The sequence below is a fragment of the Hemitrygon akajei genome, chromosome 2 (genome assembly GCF_048418815.1).
Source record: "Hemitrygon akajei chromosome 2, sHemAka1.3, whole genome shotgun sequence".
Lineage (NCBI taxonomy): Eukaryota > Metazoa > Chordata > Chondrichthyes > Myliobatiformes > Dasyatidae > Hemitrygon > Hemitrygon akajei.
In genome coordinates, this window is record NC_133125.1 from 54,736,641 (window position 1) to 54,755,675 (window position 19,035).

At 41.1% G+C, this 19,035-nt stretch overlaps 1 protein-coding gene across 3 annotated transcripts in view; it reads right to left on the bottom strand.

Annotated features, from left to right (window-relative positions):
- rfx3 (regulatory factor X, 3 (influences HLA class II expression)) overlaps positions 1-19,035 on the bottom strand; it is a 312,575-nt gene that overhangs the window by 143,109 nt on the left and 150,431 nt on the right. For 2 of the 3 annotated variants that reach the window (XM_073072399.1, XM_073072385.1), the window contains exon 3: positions 4,869-4,993. In XM_073072399.1, coding sequence (XP_072928500.1) covers positions 4,869-4,985 — 117 coding nt within the window. In that variant the 5' untranslated portion in view covers positions 4,986-4,993. Of the gene's footprint in view, positions 1-4,868; positions 4,994-6,543; positions 6,679-19,035 lie in introns of all 3 variants that reach the window. The other variant, XM_073072389.1, reaches the window with a different exon arrangement.

A 19,035-nucleotide genomic window follows, 5' to 3' on the forward strand; every position in this document is an offset into this window, starting at 1 on the left:
CCTGGAAGGATACATGGAGTTTAGAAAAATAGAGGGCTATGGGTAAGCCTAGGTAGTTCTAAGGTAAGGACATGTTCAGCACAGCTTTGTGGGCTGAAGGGCCTGTATTGTGCAGTAGGTTTTCTATGTTTCTATGTTCTATAACTTCTAACCCTGCAAGCTATGCCAGCTTTTTTTTTAAAGCTACTACTGGACAGGAGCATAGGTATTACGTGACTTGAAATCCCACATCACCAGGTTCCAGAACAACTACTTCCCTTTAATTATTCAAAGACTTTACACGTCACTGAAGACATGCTAACATCAAACTGCCAGTTTTACTAAGTGGCAAAACCCTAATCACCAGTTTAGTAACATTATGACCACTTTGCACTAAAATGGGATTTTGCTTTTGTTATGCCGTTGGCCCCCTCCTTTGTGAAAATCGCAAGAACTCTAGTTAAGGGGGGGTCAGCTGACCCAAAAGAGAGAGACGTGCGGAAGACCACGTTCTCCCAAGAAGCAGAATAACGGTGACTTTGACTATTGTCTCATGGAAACCACGTGAAAAGCCCTCGGGCAAAGTGGGCTGGTTGAGAGAAAGATCGCATTACCTGCAACTTGATTGATACCTGCGATCCCGTGAAGAAGTATAAAGGCGGGTCTGAGGGGAGGACCCTCAGATGCACCCAGCAGACGCACCCAGGAGACACGAGATCGATTCCCGTGGGAGCGGGACGCCATTTTGAAGGAAGCCACGTACGCTAGATTCCGACTTTGAATCTGTGGCTAAAACCAACGAAAGACTGCTTTTAGAATAACAACGGGGAAGTCTGCTCCCCTGATTCCAAGGATTTGCTCTGCCAAGACGACGGGCAAGTGTGCATCGTTTCTAAATTATAAAGGAAAAAGCCTGCAAACTTCTGAGTGACTCTTAAGACTTCCGTTGGACTCAGTATTACCCCCTAGACAACTGTAGAGCTTATTTCTGATTGATTATGGTTACACCGGTGTTTTAGATTGAGTTTTGACGATCTGAATGTTTTGTATTAACCATACGTTTGTGCCCTTGTTGAATAAAACGTTTGAAAATAGTAGCATCCGACTCAGCTGATCCATCTATCTTTGCTGGTAAGTTACCTGGTTACGGGGTTTTCGTAACACTTTTATTGTGCTCTAATTGTGTTTTCTTGTAAATGCTGTATCTAATTTACATTTAATTTCCATTTTTCTCATAAATGCTGCTTATATGATGCTATATGCCTGTGATGCTACAAACAGTAAGTTTTCATTGCACCTGTGTATACATGTATGTGTGCATATGACAATAAACTCGACTTTGACATTTTATAGTCAATTCTCAAACTTAGCACAAGGCAATTGTTGTGGGTCCAAAACAAGGGAGTCTGAACCAATGATTAAAACCTACAGACAAACATTGTTAATTACAATTTAAAAGCTATTCCAGTGGCTCCTTCTTCAAAGGTTAGGCAGATCACCAGAGCATCCATTTCCCAAGTACAGTAAAGCTGTTGATAATCTCATCATGAACTCAGAGACCATCCTCTAGTGTTTTCTTAACTCAACAACCACAAAGGTTATTGGAATGATTGATTGTTCCATAGCACACAACATTATTGAAAGCACATCTTGATTCCAAAACTGCCCTATCTTCTTCATTGTAACTGGCATTTCATCTTTTGTTGACAAAGAATAATCATCAGTGAAGCAATCGGTGGTTATATTGACAGTGCAATCAAGCAGCATCATCAATAATAATTTGCTCACCATAACATAGTTTGGATTTCACTCAGCTTCAAGGCCTGCCATGGTGTTGAACAGAAGAACTGAATTCCAGATATCAGATGAGAAAAGCATCAAGGGTGTATTTACTTAAGTGTAGCACTAAGTTGCCCTGAAGTCAATGGTCAACAAGGGACTCCAATGATTGGAATCATACTTCCATAAAGGAAGGTAGTTGTTGTTATTCAATGTCAATCATCTCAGCTCCATTCTCCAAGGCTGCAGACAGAAATGCAATGGAATAGAACCATAGAACATTACAGCACAGAAACAGGCCTTTTGGCCCTTCTTGGCTGTGCTGAACCATTTTTCTGCCTAGTCCCACTGACCTGCACCTGGACCATATCCCTCCATACCCCTCTCCATCCATATACCTGTCCAAGTTTTTCTTGAATGTTAAAAGTGAGCCCGCATTTACTACTTCATCTGGCAGCTCATTCCACACTCCCACCACTCTCTGTGTGAAGAAGCCCCCCCCCCCCCCGTTCCCTTTAAACTTTTCCCCCTTCACCCTTAACCCATGTCCTCGGGTTTTTTTCTCCCCTCGCCTCAGTGGAAAAAGCCTGCTTGCATTCACTCTATCTATACCCATCATAATTTTATATACCTCTATCAAATCTCCCCTCATTCTTCTATGTTCCAGGGAATAAAGTCAACCTATTCAACCTTTCTCTGTAACTCAGTTTCTCAAGTCCTGGCAACATCCTTGTAAACCTTCTCTGCACTCTTTCAACCTTATTAATATCCTTCCTGTAACTTGGTGACCAAAACTGCACACGATACTCCAAATTCGGTCTCACTAATGCCTTATGCAATCTCACCATAACATTCCAACTCTTACACTCAATACTTTGATTTATAAAGGCCAATATACCAAAAGTTCTCTTTACGACTCTATCTACCTGTGACGCCACTTTTAGGGAATTTTGTATCTGTATTCCCAGATCCCTCTGTTCAACTGCACTCCTCAGTGCCCTAACATTTACCTTGTGTGTTCTACCTTGGTTTGTCCTTCCAAAGTGCAATACCTCACACATGTCTGTATTAAACTCCATTTGCCATTTTTCAGCCCATGTTTCCAGCTGGTCCAAATCCCTCTGCTAGCTTTGAAAATCTTCCTCACTGTCCATTACACCTCCAATCTTTCTATCATCAGCAAATTTGCATATCCAATTTAACACATTATCATTCACATTATTGATATAGATGACAAATAACAATGGACTCAGCACTGATCCCTGTGGCACACCACTAGTCACAGGCCTCCACTCAGAGAAGCAATCCTCCACTACCACTCTCTGGCTTCTCCTATTGAGCCGATGTCTTCCTAACTAACCTCCCATGCAGGACCTTGTCAAAGGCCTTACTGAAATCCATGTAGATAACATTCACTGCCTTCCCTTCATCCACTTTCCTGGTAACCTCCTCGAAAAACTCTAATAGATTTGTTAAACATGACCCACCACGCACAAAGCCATGTTGACTCTCCCTAATAAGTCCCTGTCTATCCAAGTATTTGTAGATCCCATCTCTTAGTACTCCTTCCAATAATTTACCTACTACCAATGTCAAACTTACCGGCCTATAATTTCCTGGATTACTTTTAGAGCCTTTTTTTTTAAACAACGGAACAACATGAGCTATCCTCCAATCCTCCGGCACCTCACCCGTAGATACTGACATTTTAAATATATCTGCCAGGGCCCCTGCAATTTCAACACTAGTCTCATTCAAGGTCCGAAGGAATACCCTGTCAGGTCCTGGGGATTTATCAACTCTGATTTGCCTCAAGATAGCAAGCACCTCCTCCTCTTCAATCTGTATAGGTTCCATGACCTCACTACTTGCTTGACTTATTTCCATTGACTCCATGCCAGTTTCCTTAGTAAATACAGACGCAAAAAAACCCATTTAAGATCTCCCCCATTTCTCTTGGTTCCATACATAGCCGATCACTCTGATCTTTAAGAGGACCAATTTTATCCCTTACTATCCTCCAACTTTCTCCACTTTTCTTGTTGGTGCTGCCCAAGAAGTCCGATGCCACTCAGAACAAATCATTACCCTAAACAGACACCCTATTAATTAACCTGTATGTCCATTTCCTCCACCAGTGGCACATAGAGACTGCTGTGTACAATTTATGAAAGAAACTGGTGTTACTCACCAAGGCTATTTATTAGTTTATGTACGTACACACACACACACACACACACACACACACACACACACACACACACACACACACACACACACACACACACACACACACACACACACACACACACACACACACACACACACACACACACACACACACACACACACACACACACACACACAAAATCAATCAATCAATAAATGCAAACCTATTTCCAAGACTGAATGTAACTACTACCTTTCCAAAGTTGTTTGTGTCTGGTGATCTGGTGCTAACTACACCAGTAATGTCAAAGTTTTTCTCTAAGTGGAAGTTGTAAACAAAACTATGACCTATGACTATCACCCAGTAATTGAGGGGAAGTAATTTTCAGAAATTTAGGGTAAGTGATTGTGACACCCCATCAAACTAGAGACTACATAATACTCTGCCTTTCTTAGAAGTTCATGGTAACATTGCAAAGATATATTCCCTTTTCACAAGAGCACCAGATGAATGTAAAGGAAGAAAGTGGATTTCAACAGATGGTTCTCTGATTAACTGTCAAAGTTATTTGGCAGAGTGCTCCAACACTAGAACAGTCAAACAAACACCCAGACCTTGCTGAACTGGTGGTGAAAAGAACATAGACAGAGCTTAAACAATGCTGCACATCGGCCAAAAAGCTGTAACAATAGGAATGAGATGGCCAGCTACTTAATTCTGGAATAACTGTTTGCCATGGGAATCTGGAGGGGGATGCATGGTCTTTGTCAAGATTAATTCCATATAGCTGTGTAAAACAGGATTCTGCTCCAAGGGGCTGCTTGGGATATATTGAGACAAACTTTTAACTTCTGTTAGAAGATTGTCAATTATCTTAAAAACAAACAGTGAAAATAGAAAGTGAAAACCATTTCATTGATAAAACAGCTGAATGACTGACCTGCTGCTGAACTGGAACCTGTTGTACCACCTGGGCCTGCACTGCCTGTTGTCCTGCCACCGAGGTCTGCAATGTCACTGTTGAAGTGGTGTCTGAACCAGCCTCAGAAGTCTGCATATTGGGCTCTAAAGAAACATAAGGGAGAAGTAAGCTGTATTCTTTCAAACGCTGAATTCTCAACATGAGCAGGAATAAACCCTGATGTTAAGTTGGTATTCCAACTGGAAAGAAAAAGAATGCAATATACCACATAAATTAGATTGTCATTGATACAGATTGGTGGTGCTGCTGTCTACTTCTGCAAACACCAGTCCATTCAACCTGATATCAAACTGAACGAGCACAAAGAGGAGAGCATTTACTATAAATCAGCATCAAGAGTGGCACGACATTGTGGGCTGAATGGCCTACCCAACTGTACTGTTCTATTTTCTATAGAGCCCAGCTGAATTCTGTGCAAATCAGCTGGTGGGAGCATTTGCAGATATTTTTAACCTCTTTCTACTCTAATCTGAGTTTTCTACCAGGTTTAAGACCACTATCACCCAGTTACCTGAGAAAAATAAGATAACATGCCTTGGTGATTATCACTCAGTGGCTCTGGCATCCACCATCACAAAGTGCTTTGAGAGGCTGGACACATCATCTCTAGCCTCCCAGACAACCTCTACCCACTGCAACTCGCCAACCACCAGTACAGGTCCACATCAGACACCATCTGCCAGGCCCTGCACTCAGATCTGGAACATCTGGATTGTAAAGTCACCAGCATTGAACTCTTGATTATTGATTAAAGTTCCAGCTTCAAGACAACTCTTCCAAGCAAATTTGTCTCCAAATTCCTAGACATCAGACTCAACACTTTACTTCTGGAAACTTGACCTCCTGGCAATCAGACTGCAACCAGTAAGGATAGGCAGCAACACATTATTCTGACCAGTCACTACACAAAATTGTGTCCTCAACCCTCTACTCTACTCCTTGTACACTCAGATTCTGCTCTAACTCCATCTATAAATTTGTAGATGATATCACTGTAGGCTTTATCTCAAATAACCATGTCAGAGTACATGAATGAGATGGACAGCCTACTGGCATGGTGTCATGCCAACAATCTTTCCCTTAATGTCAGCAAAACAGAAGAAATGATCACTGACCAGAAAGGTGGGGTGTATACATGTTCCTGTTTGCTTAGGCTAAGAGGGTTAAGAACTTTACATTTCTAGGATTGGACATCATCATCTGTCTGTCCTGGTGCAACCACATAGATGTCATGGTCAAGAAAACTTATCAGTGCCTCTACTTCCTCAGAAGGTTAGAAAAATATGGGATGCCCCCTTTGACCCTTAACAATTTTATAGATGCACCATAGAAAGCATCCTATTTGGATACATCACAGATTGATAAGGCAACAGCTCTGTCTGGGACCATAAGAAAATGCAGAGATGTGGGAACACATCTCTGCATGTCACAGAAACTGGCTTCCCTCGCCACAGAAATGCAGCCAAAAGAGTAAAAGACCCCACCCACCCTGGACATTTCTTCTTCTTGCCCCTCCTATCTTCCAGAAGATACAAAAGTCTGAAAGCAGCTGCCACCAGGCTCAGGAAAGCTTCTATCCAACTTTTATAAGACTATTAAATAGTCCTCTAATATGATAAAATAGACTCTTCACCTGACGATCCACCTTGTTTTGGCCTTGCACCTTATTGTCTGCCTGTACTGCATTTTCTTTGTAACAGTTACATTTTATCTGTATCTGTTATTGTTTTCCTTTTAGTACCTCAGTGCACTGATGTGACGAAATGACCTGTATGAATGACAAACAAAATGAAGTTTTTCCACATGTGAATACAAAAATACCACCTTAATTTACAACCTAATCAACTAGTAATTCAGCTCATTCCTTTTTTTGTAGGGATTTAACTGTGTGCTAAATTTGTTGACATGCTAGTTAACATTCTTATGCTTGTAATGTATTTTCGGGTGCCTATACTGAAGACAAAGCACAAAATAAATTCAAAATCTTTCTCCTGGATCTAGATGCTGCTCCTGCTCTCTTTTACAATCACATTCTTCTCTGCTTATGCAAACATTAATTACTTCTGCAATATCAGAGCATGACATCCTGCTTCATTCTTCGAGTGAAACCAATTTTCAGATCTTCAGTATTTCTATCCTGCATCAAACTTATAATATTCAACAACAGGAGAAATATCTACAATTTTGTAAAATAGATTAGGTGAAAGCATCAAATCTATTCTTGAAAACAGTAAGTTGTGTAATTACACCAATGATTTTTGGCAGATTGGCATTCAAAAATAAGTAAACAAGAAGCTATGATTTGCTTAATTCAAAATGTACAATAAGCACAAATATACTGGAATGCCTCAGAGAATATCTATGATAAGTATACTCCTCGGACAAAATACAACATAGATTTTGCCAGCAACCAATAATTGAGTTCCTGGTCAGGGCAGCATGCCAAGCAACCATTGGCAATAACAATGAGATGCCTAGTCATAAAGGAGGCTGTCCAATTGCTACTTGATGGTAAATCTCCAAGAAGTGCTTCTACTTTATAAAGGGGACAGGAGTACCACATACTATATTGGTGGACCCTGCAGAAGCACTACCATTCCAATATACTTTTGGTTGGCACTGTCCTGAAATACAAATTCAGATTATACAAATAACAAAAATGCCTAACTTGCACATCTAAATGCTTAATTCACATGACTGTTGTTTGACAATCCTCCAAGTAGACACTGAAGGACAATCAAGAAACTCAGAGAAAACAGATTCTGCAGCCATCAAGATGTCCAATCATGGATTTTTGCTGGAAATAAAACCATATTCCCTCTAAGAAGTTTTCCCTGTATTACATAATGTGTGAATAAATGTGAAATCATAGAAACTAGTTAGCCATTCAATCCTTAAGCCCGCTCTCCAACTTAACTAGATCTTGGCTGAATTGTTTCACAATGTTATTGGTCACCCTGAGTTCTTTTGTCCCTAATATTCTTTGCTAACAAAATATTGACCTATTCATTTTAAATCATGTCGTCTGGAAATAAACTACAATCACTGCATGCTTTGCAAAATGCCTCCAGTTAAAACTGCACAGGATTCATACTACACAGCTGAATCTGCATTTTAATAGGGGGATCTTATAGTTTAAGATTTTTTGTTAGTGTTGCTATACTATTCTGTAATGACATTAATTAAAATTCCTTAATTTAAATAATTAAAAATGGACATCAATGATGTATACTTTCTCTGCTTATGGTTGTGAATAGGGAGAAAGATAGAGGCAGCACTGAACGAATACACATTTTCCAGGGATAATCATCTTGGTTGGTGTAGATGAGACATTTTTGTGACAAGCAATTCTATTATTCTAAGGACAGAGAACAATGTCTCTGATACACTAAGAGATGGATGTGAATGAGGGGTGGGTAATGTTGTAGGCTGTAATGTATTAATGATTACATTAATAGATTTGGTCAAGATTGTGAAATTCTAACCAGATTTATTATTGTAGCTATCATGAAATTAAACTCTTCTCAGACTTCAACCTGGACACAAGCATCATAGAAACACAGAAAACCAAAAGCACAATACAGGCCCTTCGGCCCACAAAGCTGAGCCGAACGTGTCCTTACCTTAGAAATTACTTAGGGTTACCCATAACCCTCTATTTTTCTAAGCTCCATGTACATATCCAGGAGTCTTTTAAAAGACCCTATTGTATCCACCTCCACCACCGGCAGCCCATTCCACACACTCACCACTCTCTGTGTAAAAATCTTACCCCTGATATCTCCTCTGTACCTGCTTCCAAGCACCTTAAAACTGTGCCCTCTTATGCTAGCCATTTCAGCCCTGGGAAAAAGCCTTTGACTATCCACACAATCAATGCCTCTCATCATCTTGTATATCTCTATCAGGTCACCTCTCATCCTCTGTCGCTCCAAGGAAAAAAGGCCGAGTTCACTCGACCTATTCTCATAAGGCATGCTCCCCAATCCAGGCAACATCCTTGTAAATCTCCTCTGCACCCTTTCTATAGTTTCCACATCCTTCCTGTAGTGAGGTGACCAGAACTGAGCACAGTACTCCAAGTGGGGTCTGACCAGGGTTCTTTATAGCTGCAACATTACCTCTTGGCTCCTAAACTCAATCCCACGATTGATGAAGGCCAATGCACCGTATGCCTTCTTAACCACACAGTCAACCTGCGCAGCAGCTTTGAGTGTCCTATGAACTCGGAGCCCAACATCCCTCTGATCCTCCACACTGCCAAGAGTCTAACCATTGATACTATATTCTGCCATCATATTTGGCCAACCATGGGTTGAAACTCCATCTGCTACTTCTCAGCCCAGTGTTGCATCCTATCAATGTCCCGCTGTAACCTCTGACAGCCCTCCACACTATCCACAACACCCCAAACTTGCTGTCATCAGCAAATTTATTAACCCATCCCTCCACTTCCTCATCCAGGTCATTTATAAAAATCACAAAGAGTAGGGGTCCCAGAACAGATCCCTGAGGCACACAACTGGTCAATGACCGCCAGGCAGAATATGACCCGTCAACAACCACTCTTAGCCTTCTGTGGGCAAGTCAATTCTGGATCTACAAACCAATGTCCCCTTGGATCCAATGCCTCCTTACTTTCTCAATAAGCCTTGCATGGGGTACTTTATCAAATGCCTTGATGAAATCCATATACACTACATCTACGGCTCTAACTTCATTAACGTGTTCAGTCACATCCTCAAAAAATTCAATTAGGCTTGTAAGGCACGACCTGCCTTTGACAAAGCCATGCTGACTATTCTAAATCATTTATGTCTCTCCAAATGTTTATAAATCCTGCCTCTCAGGATCTTCTCCATCAACTTACAAACCACTTATGTAAGACTCACTGGTCTATAATTTCCTGGGTTATGCCTACTCAATTTCTTGAATAAAGGAACAACATCTCTGACCCTCCAATCTTTTGGAACCTCTCCCATCCCCATTGAAAATGCAAAGATCCTCGCCAGAGGCTCAGAAATCTCCTCCCTCACCTCCCACAGTAGTCTGGGGTACATCCCGTCCGGTCCTGGTGACTTATCCAACTTGATGCTTTCCAAAAGATCTAGCACATCCTCTTTCTTAATATCTACATGCTCAAGCTTTTCAGTCTGCTGCAAGTCATCCCTACAATCGCCAAGATCCTTTTACGTAGTGAGTACTGAAGCAAAGCATTCATTAAGTACCTCTGCTATCTCCTCTGGTTCCATACACACTTTTCCACTGTCACACTTGATTGGTCCTATTCTCTCACGTTTTATCCTCTTGCTCTTCACATACTTGTAGAATGCCTTGGGGTTTTCCTTAATCCTTTCCACCAAAGCCTTCTCATGGCCCCTTCTGGCTCTCCTAATTTAATTCTTAAGCTCCTTCTTGCTAGCCTTATAATCTTCTAGATCTCTATCATTACCTAGTTTTTTTTTAAACCATTCATAAGCTTTTCTTCACTTCTTGACTAGAATTACAACAGCCTTTGTACACCGTGGTTCCTGTACCCTACCATCCTTTCCCTGTCTCATTGGAATGTACCTATGCAGAACTCCACACAAATATCTCTTGAACATTTGCCACATTTCTTCTGTACATTTTCTTGAGAACTTCTTTTCCCAATTTATGCTTCCAAGTTCCTGCCTGATAGCCTCATATTTCCCTTTACTCCAATTAAACACTTTCCATACTTGTCTGTTCCTATCCCTCTCCAATGTTACGGTAAAGGAGATAGAATTGTGATCACTATTTCCAAAATGCTTTCCCACAGAGATTGGACACCTGATCAGGTTCATTTCCCAATACCAGATCAAGTACAGCCTCTCCTCTTGTAGGCTTATCTAAATATTGTGTCAAGAAACCTTCCTGAACACATCTTACAAACTCCACCCCATCTAAACTCCTTGCTCTAGGGAGATGCCAATCGATATTTGGGAAATTAAAATCTCCCGCCACGACAACCCTATTATTATTACACCTCTCCAGAATCTGTATCCCTATCTGCTCCTCAATGTCCCTGTTACTATTGGGTGGTCTATAAAAAACATCCAGTAGAGTTACTGACCCCTTCCTGTTCCTAACTGCCATGCACAGAGACTCAGTAAACAATCCTTCCATGACTTCCTCCTTTTCTGTAGCTGTGACACTATCTCTGATCAACAGTGCCATGCCCCCACCTCTTTTGCTTCCCTCCCTGTCCTTTCTGAAACATCTAAAACCTAGCACTCAAAGCAACCATTCCTGGCCCTGAGCCATCCAAGTCTCTGTAATGGCTACAACATCATAGATCCAAGTACTGATCAATGCTCTAAGCTCATCTGCTTTGTTCATAATACCCTTTGCATTAAAATAGACCCATCTCAAACTATCGGTTTAAGTGCGTCCCTTCTCTATCACCTGCCTATCCTCCTTTTTGCACTGTCTCCAAGCTTTCTCCACTTGTGAGCCAACCATCTCTTCCTCTGTCTCTTCAGTTCAGTTCCCACATCCCAGCAATTCTAGTTTAAACTCTCCCCAGTAGCCTTAGCAAACCTTCCCGCCAGGATATTGGTTCCCTGGGATTCAAGTGCAACCCGTCCTTTTTGTACAGGTCACACACGCCCCAAAAGAGGTCCCAATGATCCAGAAATCTGAATCATTGCCCCCTGCTCCAATCCCTCAGCCACGCATTTATCCTCCACCTCATTCTATTCCTATACTCACTGAATCGATTATAATCAACGACATCCCTGAAAAAGATGGTAGAGTTTGTCATTGAAACATCGGAAACATTGATACCTGTTCCTGGCTTGAAGCCCAAGAATAGTTTATTCATCATATTCACTGGGAAAGCACTAGATGCTTTAGCATGAAATTGTTTTTCTTCCAAAATCAATTTGTCAACTGGCCAGGAAAGAAAGGACAACTAACTGCCACAACTGAAATGTCACAGCCAAGAAGTAGGGAATAAAGCTTGTTTTGTTAGTTGTGTAGAGATTTGCTTGAGGCTGGCAGAACGCACTCTTCCCTAGGCCTAAACATTGTGCTGAAGAGACTCCTTTGGCATTTCTTATCTTATTTCAGCTGCCAGCTGAACCTTCCTCTCTGTTGGATCCTTAACTTCCTCAACGGGAGACCACAGTCAGCATGGATCAAAAATAACATCTCCTCTTCACTGACAATCAACACTAATGCACCTCAAGGATGCATGCATAGTCCACTGCTCTACTCTCTCTACGCCCATGACTCGGTGATGAAACACAGCTCAAACGCCATCTACAAATCTGGTGATGACACAACTATTGCTGACAGAATTTCAGATGGTGATGAGGAGTTAGATCAGCTGGTTGAGCGGTGCTGCAACAACCTTGCACTCAGTGTCAGTAACACTAAGGAATTGATTGTGAACTTCAGGGAGGGGAAGTCAGCGGAACATACACCAGTCCTAACTGAGGAATCAGCAATGGAAAGAGTGAGTGGTTTCAAGCTCCTGGGTGTCAACATCTCTGAAGATCTATCCTGGGCTCAACATATTAATACAGCTAGAAAGAGGGCAAGACAACAGCTATATATCTTTATGAGTTTGAGGAGATTCGACATGTCACCACAGACATTCACAAATTTCTACAGATGCATTCTAACAGACTACATCACCATCTGTTATTGGGGGGCGGGGCTACAGCACAGTATCGAAACAAGCAGCAGAGAATTGTAAAAATAATCAGCTCCATCATGGGCAATAGCCTCCGTAGTATCAAGGAGCAATACCTCAAAAAGGCGGCATTCATCATTAAGGATCACCCCATTCCCCCACACCCCAGCCAGGACATGCCCTTATCTCATTGCTACCATCGGAGAGGAGGCAGAGACGCCTGAAGACTGACAGACAGACACACACACACTTCAGGAGCAGCTTTTGATCATCTGATTTCTGGATGGACAATTAATTGCACTACATAATTTTTTTAAATACAGTATATATTTCTTATTGTAATTTATATTTCTGTTTATTATATATTGCAATATGCAAAACAACAAATTCCACGACATATGCCAGTGACGTTAAACTTGATTCTGATTCTGAGAAGTCTTGAGCAATTCTGAGAAAGCCAAATCAGTTATTGTTAACTCTTTTAGATTGTTAAATTCAGGAGCCACTCGTCTTTATTATACAGGTAGTCCCCAAGTTACGAATGTCCGAACCGAGGAAGGAGAACGCCGTCCGCCATTTTAAGTCGTTGCCATTGACACTGTGTTGAGTGTTCAACTTTGTATTTGGCTTAAATTTCTCTTAGTAAGATTCACCCTGACCCCGCCCCCTCCCCCCGTTCCGGTCGGCTGGTGGCGGCGCAGTTCTGGCTGGAGAACGGAGGTTCATGAGTTCAATCCAGTGACAGACCGCTTCCGTGCCGGGTTGATGTCGATCCAGTGACTCCCGTACCATCCGTGCCGGGTTGATGTCGAGCTCGCAACTCAAATACCCAAACCCAGCACAGCCCCCACTTGTCCCATTTAGCCTGTCTCAGTACGGTGGACCTTAGGACCCAGCGGACCTCGGGACCCGACGCCCGCAGTGTTTCTGTTCCATTGACGGGAAGCGATCGCAATTGAAAATAAAGTGGAAATAATAAAGCGTTTGGAAAAAGGTGAGACGCCATCGGTCACTGGAAAAGCGTTAGGCTACAGTTAGTCAACAATCGGAACAATTTTAAAGGATAAAGGATAAAGTGAGAATAATGGAGCATGTGAAAGGCCCTGCCCATATGAAAGCTACAATTATTACTAAGCAACGCAGTGGTTTAATTATTGGAATACATACATTTCTTAAGTGCTTTATATGCATAGAAAGGTAAAATATATACTAAGACAAACGTTTGACTGACGCTAAATAATACCGGATGTACTTGTTCCGACTTACGTACAAATCCGACTTAAAGACGGACTCAGGAACAGAACTCGTACGTAACCCGGGGACTGCCTGTATAAAGATTTCTTCAAAATAGGTCCCTTGCCCTGCAAAAATGAATTATTTCCAATGGATACAATTATATCCATTAAACAAATTTTATGACATATTCTGCTGATACTAAATGTGATTCTGATTCTGTAAATGGATGCGTTAAAGGCAGGATGATTACTGATTTAACAGCATGTATGTTGACTTACAAACTGCTAATTTTAATTGGATTTCCATTCTTCTAATAATGCCTACCAATCTCAGTTTATCTCTCCCCACAGATATTGCCGACTTGGTAGGCGTTTCCAGCAAAAGCTGCGTGTTGTGTCCCACAGCTGAAGTGTTGCTCTTTTTTTCCTCTCTTCTCGGTTCTCTAATTGCACTTTCTGCAGGCAGATTCGCTGCCATTTTTATATGCCTTCATGTCCTGTCTTAGGAAACACTTGTCTGTGTCACCAATTTTCTCCTTGACTCCACTTACATTCCTTTTCCTCTCGCCACTGTTTAGCATTCTCCCCCATGCCCACACACTAAATGCCCTTAATTCTGGTAAAACATAACAGTAACAGTTTTTCTTTCCACAGTCAGGCCACATCTGAGGGAAGAAAAACTGAGTTAACATTTCAAGCTGAAGATTCTTCATCAGAATTCAGAAGCAGACAAAAGAAGCTTGTTAAGCTGCAGGGATGACGAGGAGTTGGGGGTGGGGTGGTAGAGATGTCCTTGAAGGGCAAAACTGTGGAGACCCAGTAAATACAGTCGGCCCTCCTTATCCACAGGGGATTGGTTCCGGGACCCCCCGCGGATACCAAAAAACGCGGGTGCTCAAGTCCCTTTTTAAACCTGTCCCAGTACGGTGGTCTTTAGGACCCAGCGGAACCTCGGACTTTATTTAACCTCTCAGTGCGGTGGATGTTAGGACCTGGCGGCGCAGCTCTGAATCCGCAGTGTTTCTGTTCATTAAAATAATCACAATCACGATTGAAAATAAGGTGGAAATAATAAAGCGATCGGAAAGAGGTGAAACACCATCAGTCATTGGAAAAGCGTTAGGCTACAGTCAGTCAACGATCCGAACAATTTTAAAGGATAAAGTGAGAATAATGGAGCATGTGAAAGGCCCTGCCCCGATGAAAGCTACAATTATTACTAAGCAATGCAGTTTAATTATTGATATACGTATGCTTCTTAAGTGTTTTACATTGACGCTGAATAATACCAGATGTACCTGTTCCGACTTCAAATCCAACTTAAAGACAGATTCAGGAATGGAACACATTCATAACCCAGGGACTGCCTGTACTTTAAAATCATTTCTAGATTACTTATAATACCTATTACAATGTAAATACTATGTAAATAGTTGTTATACTGTATTGTTTAGGGAATAATGACAAGAAAAAATAGTCTGTACATGCTCAAACAATGAGTGCTGGAGAGAGAACTTCCAGGTTTTCCCGATCCGCAGTTCGTTGAATCCATGCATGCAGAATCCGCGGATAAGGAGGGCCGACTGTAAGGTTATTTGGTCAATGAGTGAATGGGACCAGTTAGAGAGCAAGAACAGAAGACTTCAGGTCAAGACCACTTATCTGAGTTCTGAATTCTAACTCTGTACTCTTTCCATACAGACTGACCTGCTGAACATCTCCAAAATTTTACAACAGTATTTTCCTAGCTGCTGGTAGTCCAAGTCTGACTACATTCCAGAAGCAATTGTCTGCAGATAACCCTTGCAGTTACACATGTTTGAGTCAGTCAATTGTCATTCAATCAAACATGAGTGCAGACAAATGAAACAGCAATCCTCCTGGGTCAAGGTGCAAAACACAAACCAACAGCATGGAGCATACTACACATGGTACAAATAGCACATATGGCTATGATTTCAGAAAAACATACTGTCACTAAGTCCCTGAGTGGCATGACTGTAGATTGATGGTAAGTTGTCCTGCCACCGAGTGAGCTGTAGAGGGCAGCACTGATAGGAAGGATCAGCCTCCAACCCAGTACAGATACCAGCACACCCACAGAGGCCCCTGCTCTCTCCCACACCACCTCCAGCATTTCCAACGCCGGTGACTGACTGCAGCAGGCGACCCCGCAGCGAGGGCCTAGTCCTTGCTGTGACAAGGGATCAGTTTCAATACATTATTAAACCATTCACCGAAACCAAGTAGATGGGCCTGTAGGAAGTCAGGCGTGGCTGCTTCTCAGAGAACCATGAATTGAGTCAGGTGTGAGGTCTTGATCTGCAAACACCCCTTTACCCAGTCACCAAAAGCTGTGCTGGCATAGTGATGTAGTGGTAAATTTCATCATCCCAGCTTGCCTTAGCGGAGGGCTGTTCCTGAGATATTGTTTTTTTTCTACTTTCCACAGTTATATTGAGAACCTTTTTGTTGGAGGCAATATGGTATAGTGGGGCAAGCTGGTGGAGTATCTTTCAACTGAAAATGTTGAATACTAGGTCCAAACTCTTGTATGCTTTTGTGAATAAATCAATGATGTCTTGAAGCTCATTCTCTACACATGGGTAAGTACAAGGATCGTCTGCATACACTTGGTAACGGAATACAGTCATCATAGGGCAACTCCACAATAAATTTATTCTCACTTCATGACAAATACTGGGGAACCTTTGCTATACAGCCTCCATCACAAGTATACCTTTCCTTGAGCAGAGACCATACCTGTAAATATTCCAGTTACAATATGCGTAAAATGCTAGGTTAACACACATTCTATAGTATATTAATGTCTTTCTGTACACTGTACATTGTATTTTTGGTTTCATTTCAATTTTTTTTAAAAAAAAAGTCATATGTGCCTGTGCACACTAGAGATAATGTAGCCATATTATTTTGCATTCATAACCTTCAAATTATTGGAAAGGGTGGATAGTGGTTCACAGTGGTAAAATGTGAAAGTGGGTGATGATGGTAGGAAGGTGGAGGGTGTTAGACTGGGTGAAAGCATAATTGCTGATAAGAGAAGTGATCGGTAGAGCCTTCTGTGTAACATCAAACCTTTTGCATAGGGATGCACGAGAGCTAGAGTCAATGAAACAGAAAGTTGAAGGTGAAGGGATGGTATAATGCAAAAATAAAGTTAAGGAACAGAATGACCCTGCAAAGGTTTGAATATAATTAGAACATCTAACTGAAGGTATTGGCTGTCTCACACCCTAAACAAGGTCAGTAGGAATGGAGTGATGGACAAGTTGATGATGTGCTATATCCTGGAAGCTGAAGTACACAGAGAATGGAGAATGGAAGGGTAGGCAGAAATGACTGGAACAATAGAGGAACAATGGAACAATAGAGGAACAACGTAACAAAAGCATGAATTTATAAACTGCTTTAGAGTCAATAAAGTACTTTTGTAGTTATTACTGCAATTTAATAAGGTAGTAGCAAATTAGTGAAAAGCAAGCTTGCATAAACAATAAAATAAATGTTACACAGAATGAATTCCAGCAGCTTTTCATCAATGGTACCGAGGTTTATTTGATAGGTTTTCTGTGAGTGCAGATAACATCCCATTCTTAACATTGCATATGAGAATTAGCATTTCTGATAGAGATCAACACATTAGTCCTGCACAGAAGTGTCACAAAGCATAATTAAGTCTCAGAAGTCTGAAATGAAACCACACATTCCCTCCACTTTTCCTCCATCAGAGTGTTACTGTTATATCAAGGCTGTAATTTAAATTTTTACGAGTCAAATAGGTTGAGAGCAAAGGCTGATGTTCAACTGGAGGTTGAATAAACAATAATGTTGGTAACAATCTGGTGAAAAAGCATGTGCATAGGAGAGGTGGAATTGAACACAATAATAAGCAAATGCAATGGTAACTGGAAGCACTGATTCCAGCATTTTTGCAGAAAAATTGTTGGGCAAAATACAGGTATGTGATTTCCAGCTCAGAATTGACAACAGAGTGTATTTCAAATTTTTCACCTCATGGATTTAACAAGATGGGAAAAGTTCCATCGCACAGGGTCTGAGAGCAAGGGCACCTGAACCATTGGGTAAGACTTTAGAAGAAGCAATGGTTGAAGACCCACTAGTAGAATGGACTGCAAATTGAGAATCAGATCAACCACTGTCTTACGGAGCAACTGAAGAAGCTCAAGGAATCGTGTTTTTCTTCTGCTCATATTTCATTTATTCACATCTTCCAAATGTGAATAGATGACTAAATCTGTTGGCACAAAATACTTTTTTTGTGTGTGATAATTGGTGTGAATGTGAGATATATATCCAAGCAGTCACCTACATATTGCATAACTTCCAAGGCTGACTTTTTCCCCTCCTGTACAAATCTGTACAATTCTTGAGAAGGAACAGATATGTATCCCTCCTCAATGTACGCATTCCACAACATTGCATCACATTCCATACTGTTTTTACAGATTTTCTTTTTTAAATTCCCTCATTTTTCTGTGAAATAGCATATCAGGAATGCAACTATTTATTCAAACAGAATATTTTATGCAAAATGCTTCCTGAGAGACCCAGACTACTGATGTAGTAGCTTCCGTTTGTAATTCACCATATGCTTCTGTGAGGCACTCAATCCTCGTGCCAAGATTTCACTTGGATGGCAACACAACCAGTATGCAAATGAATCAGTATCATCTGCAGAAATCTATTCAGTTTTAGTTTGGCCATGGTGAACTATCTTGTGAATTAGAGCAACAAATGGTAGTATGGCAAGATTACTTTAATTAAACATATCCATCTGTTAATGGTCTCCATGTATATAGTGAAATAGCACAGCTTAAATCTGATATAAATGTGGCATTTTTATTTGAAACATTTCTTTCTTTTATTGTCCATCATTCTATCACATTGCAGAGATTTGCCCAATCTTGTGGGTCCTTGGAAAATCTTTTGCTTTTGTACTGAGATCATTGGGGCAACATAATCTCTTGGTTACATTCTGTGAAAGAAAGCAATACATCATTCGTTTCCATAAATGACAAGATTTATACAGATAAGAAAGCCTATTCAGTCATCTTAATATATCAATACAAAGCAAATCACTGTTTCCTATGCACATAATCATATATTTAAAAGCATCTAGTAGTTCTCTATCCCATCTAAAACAAAATTCAACTATTTTCAAAGATAACATGTAAATAAAAAAGTT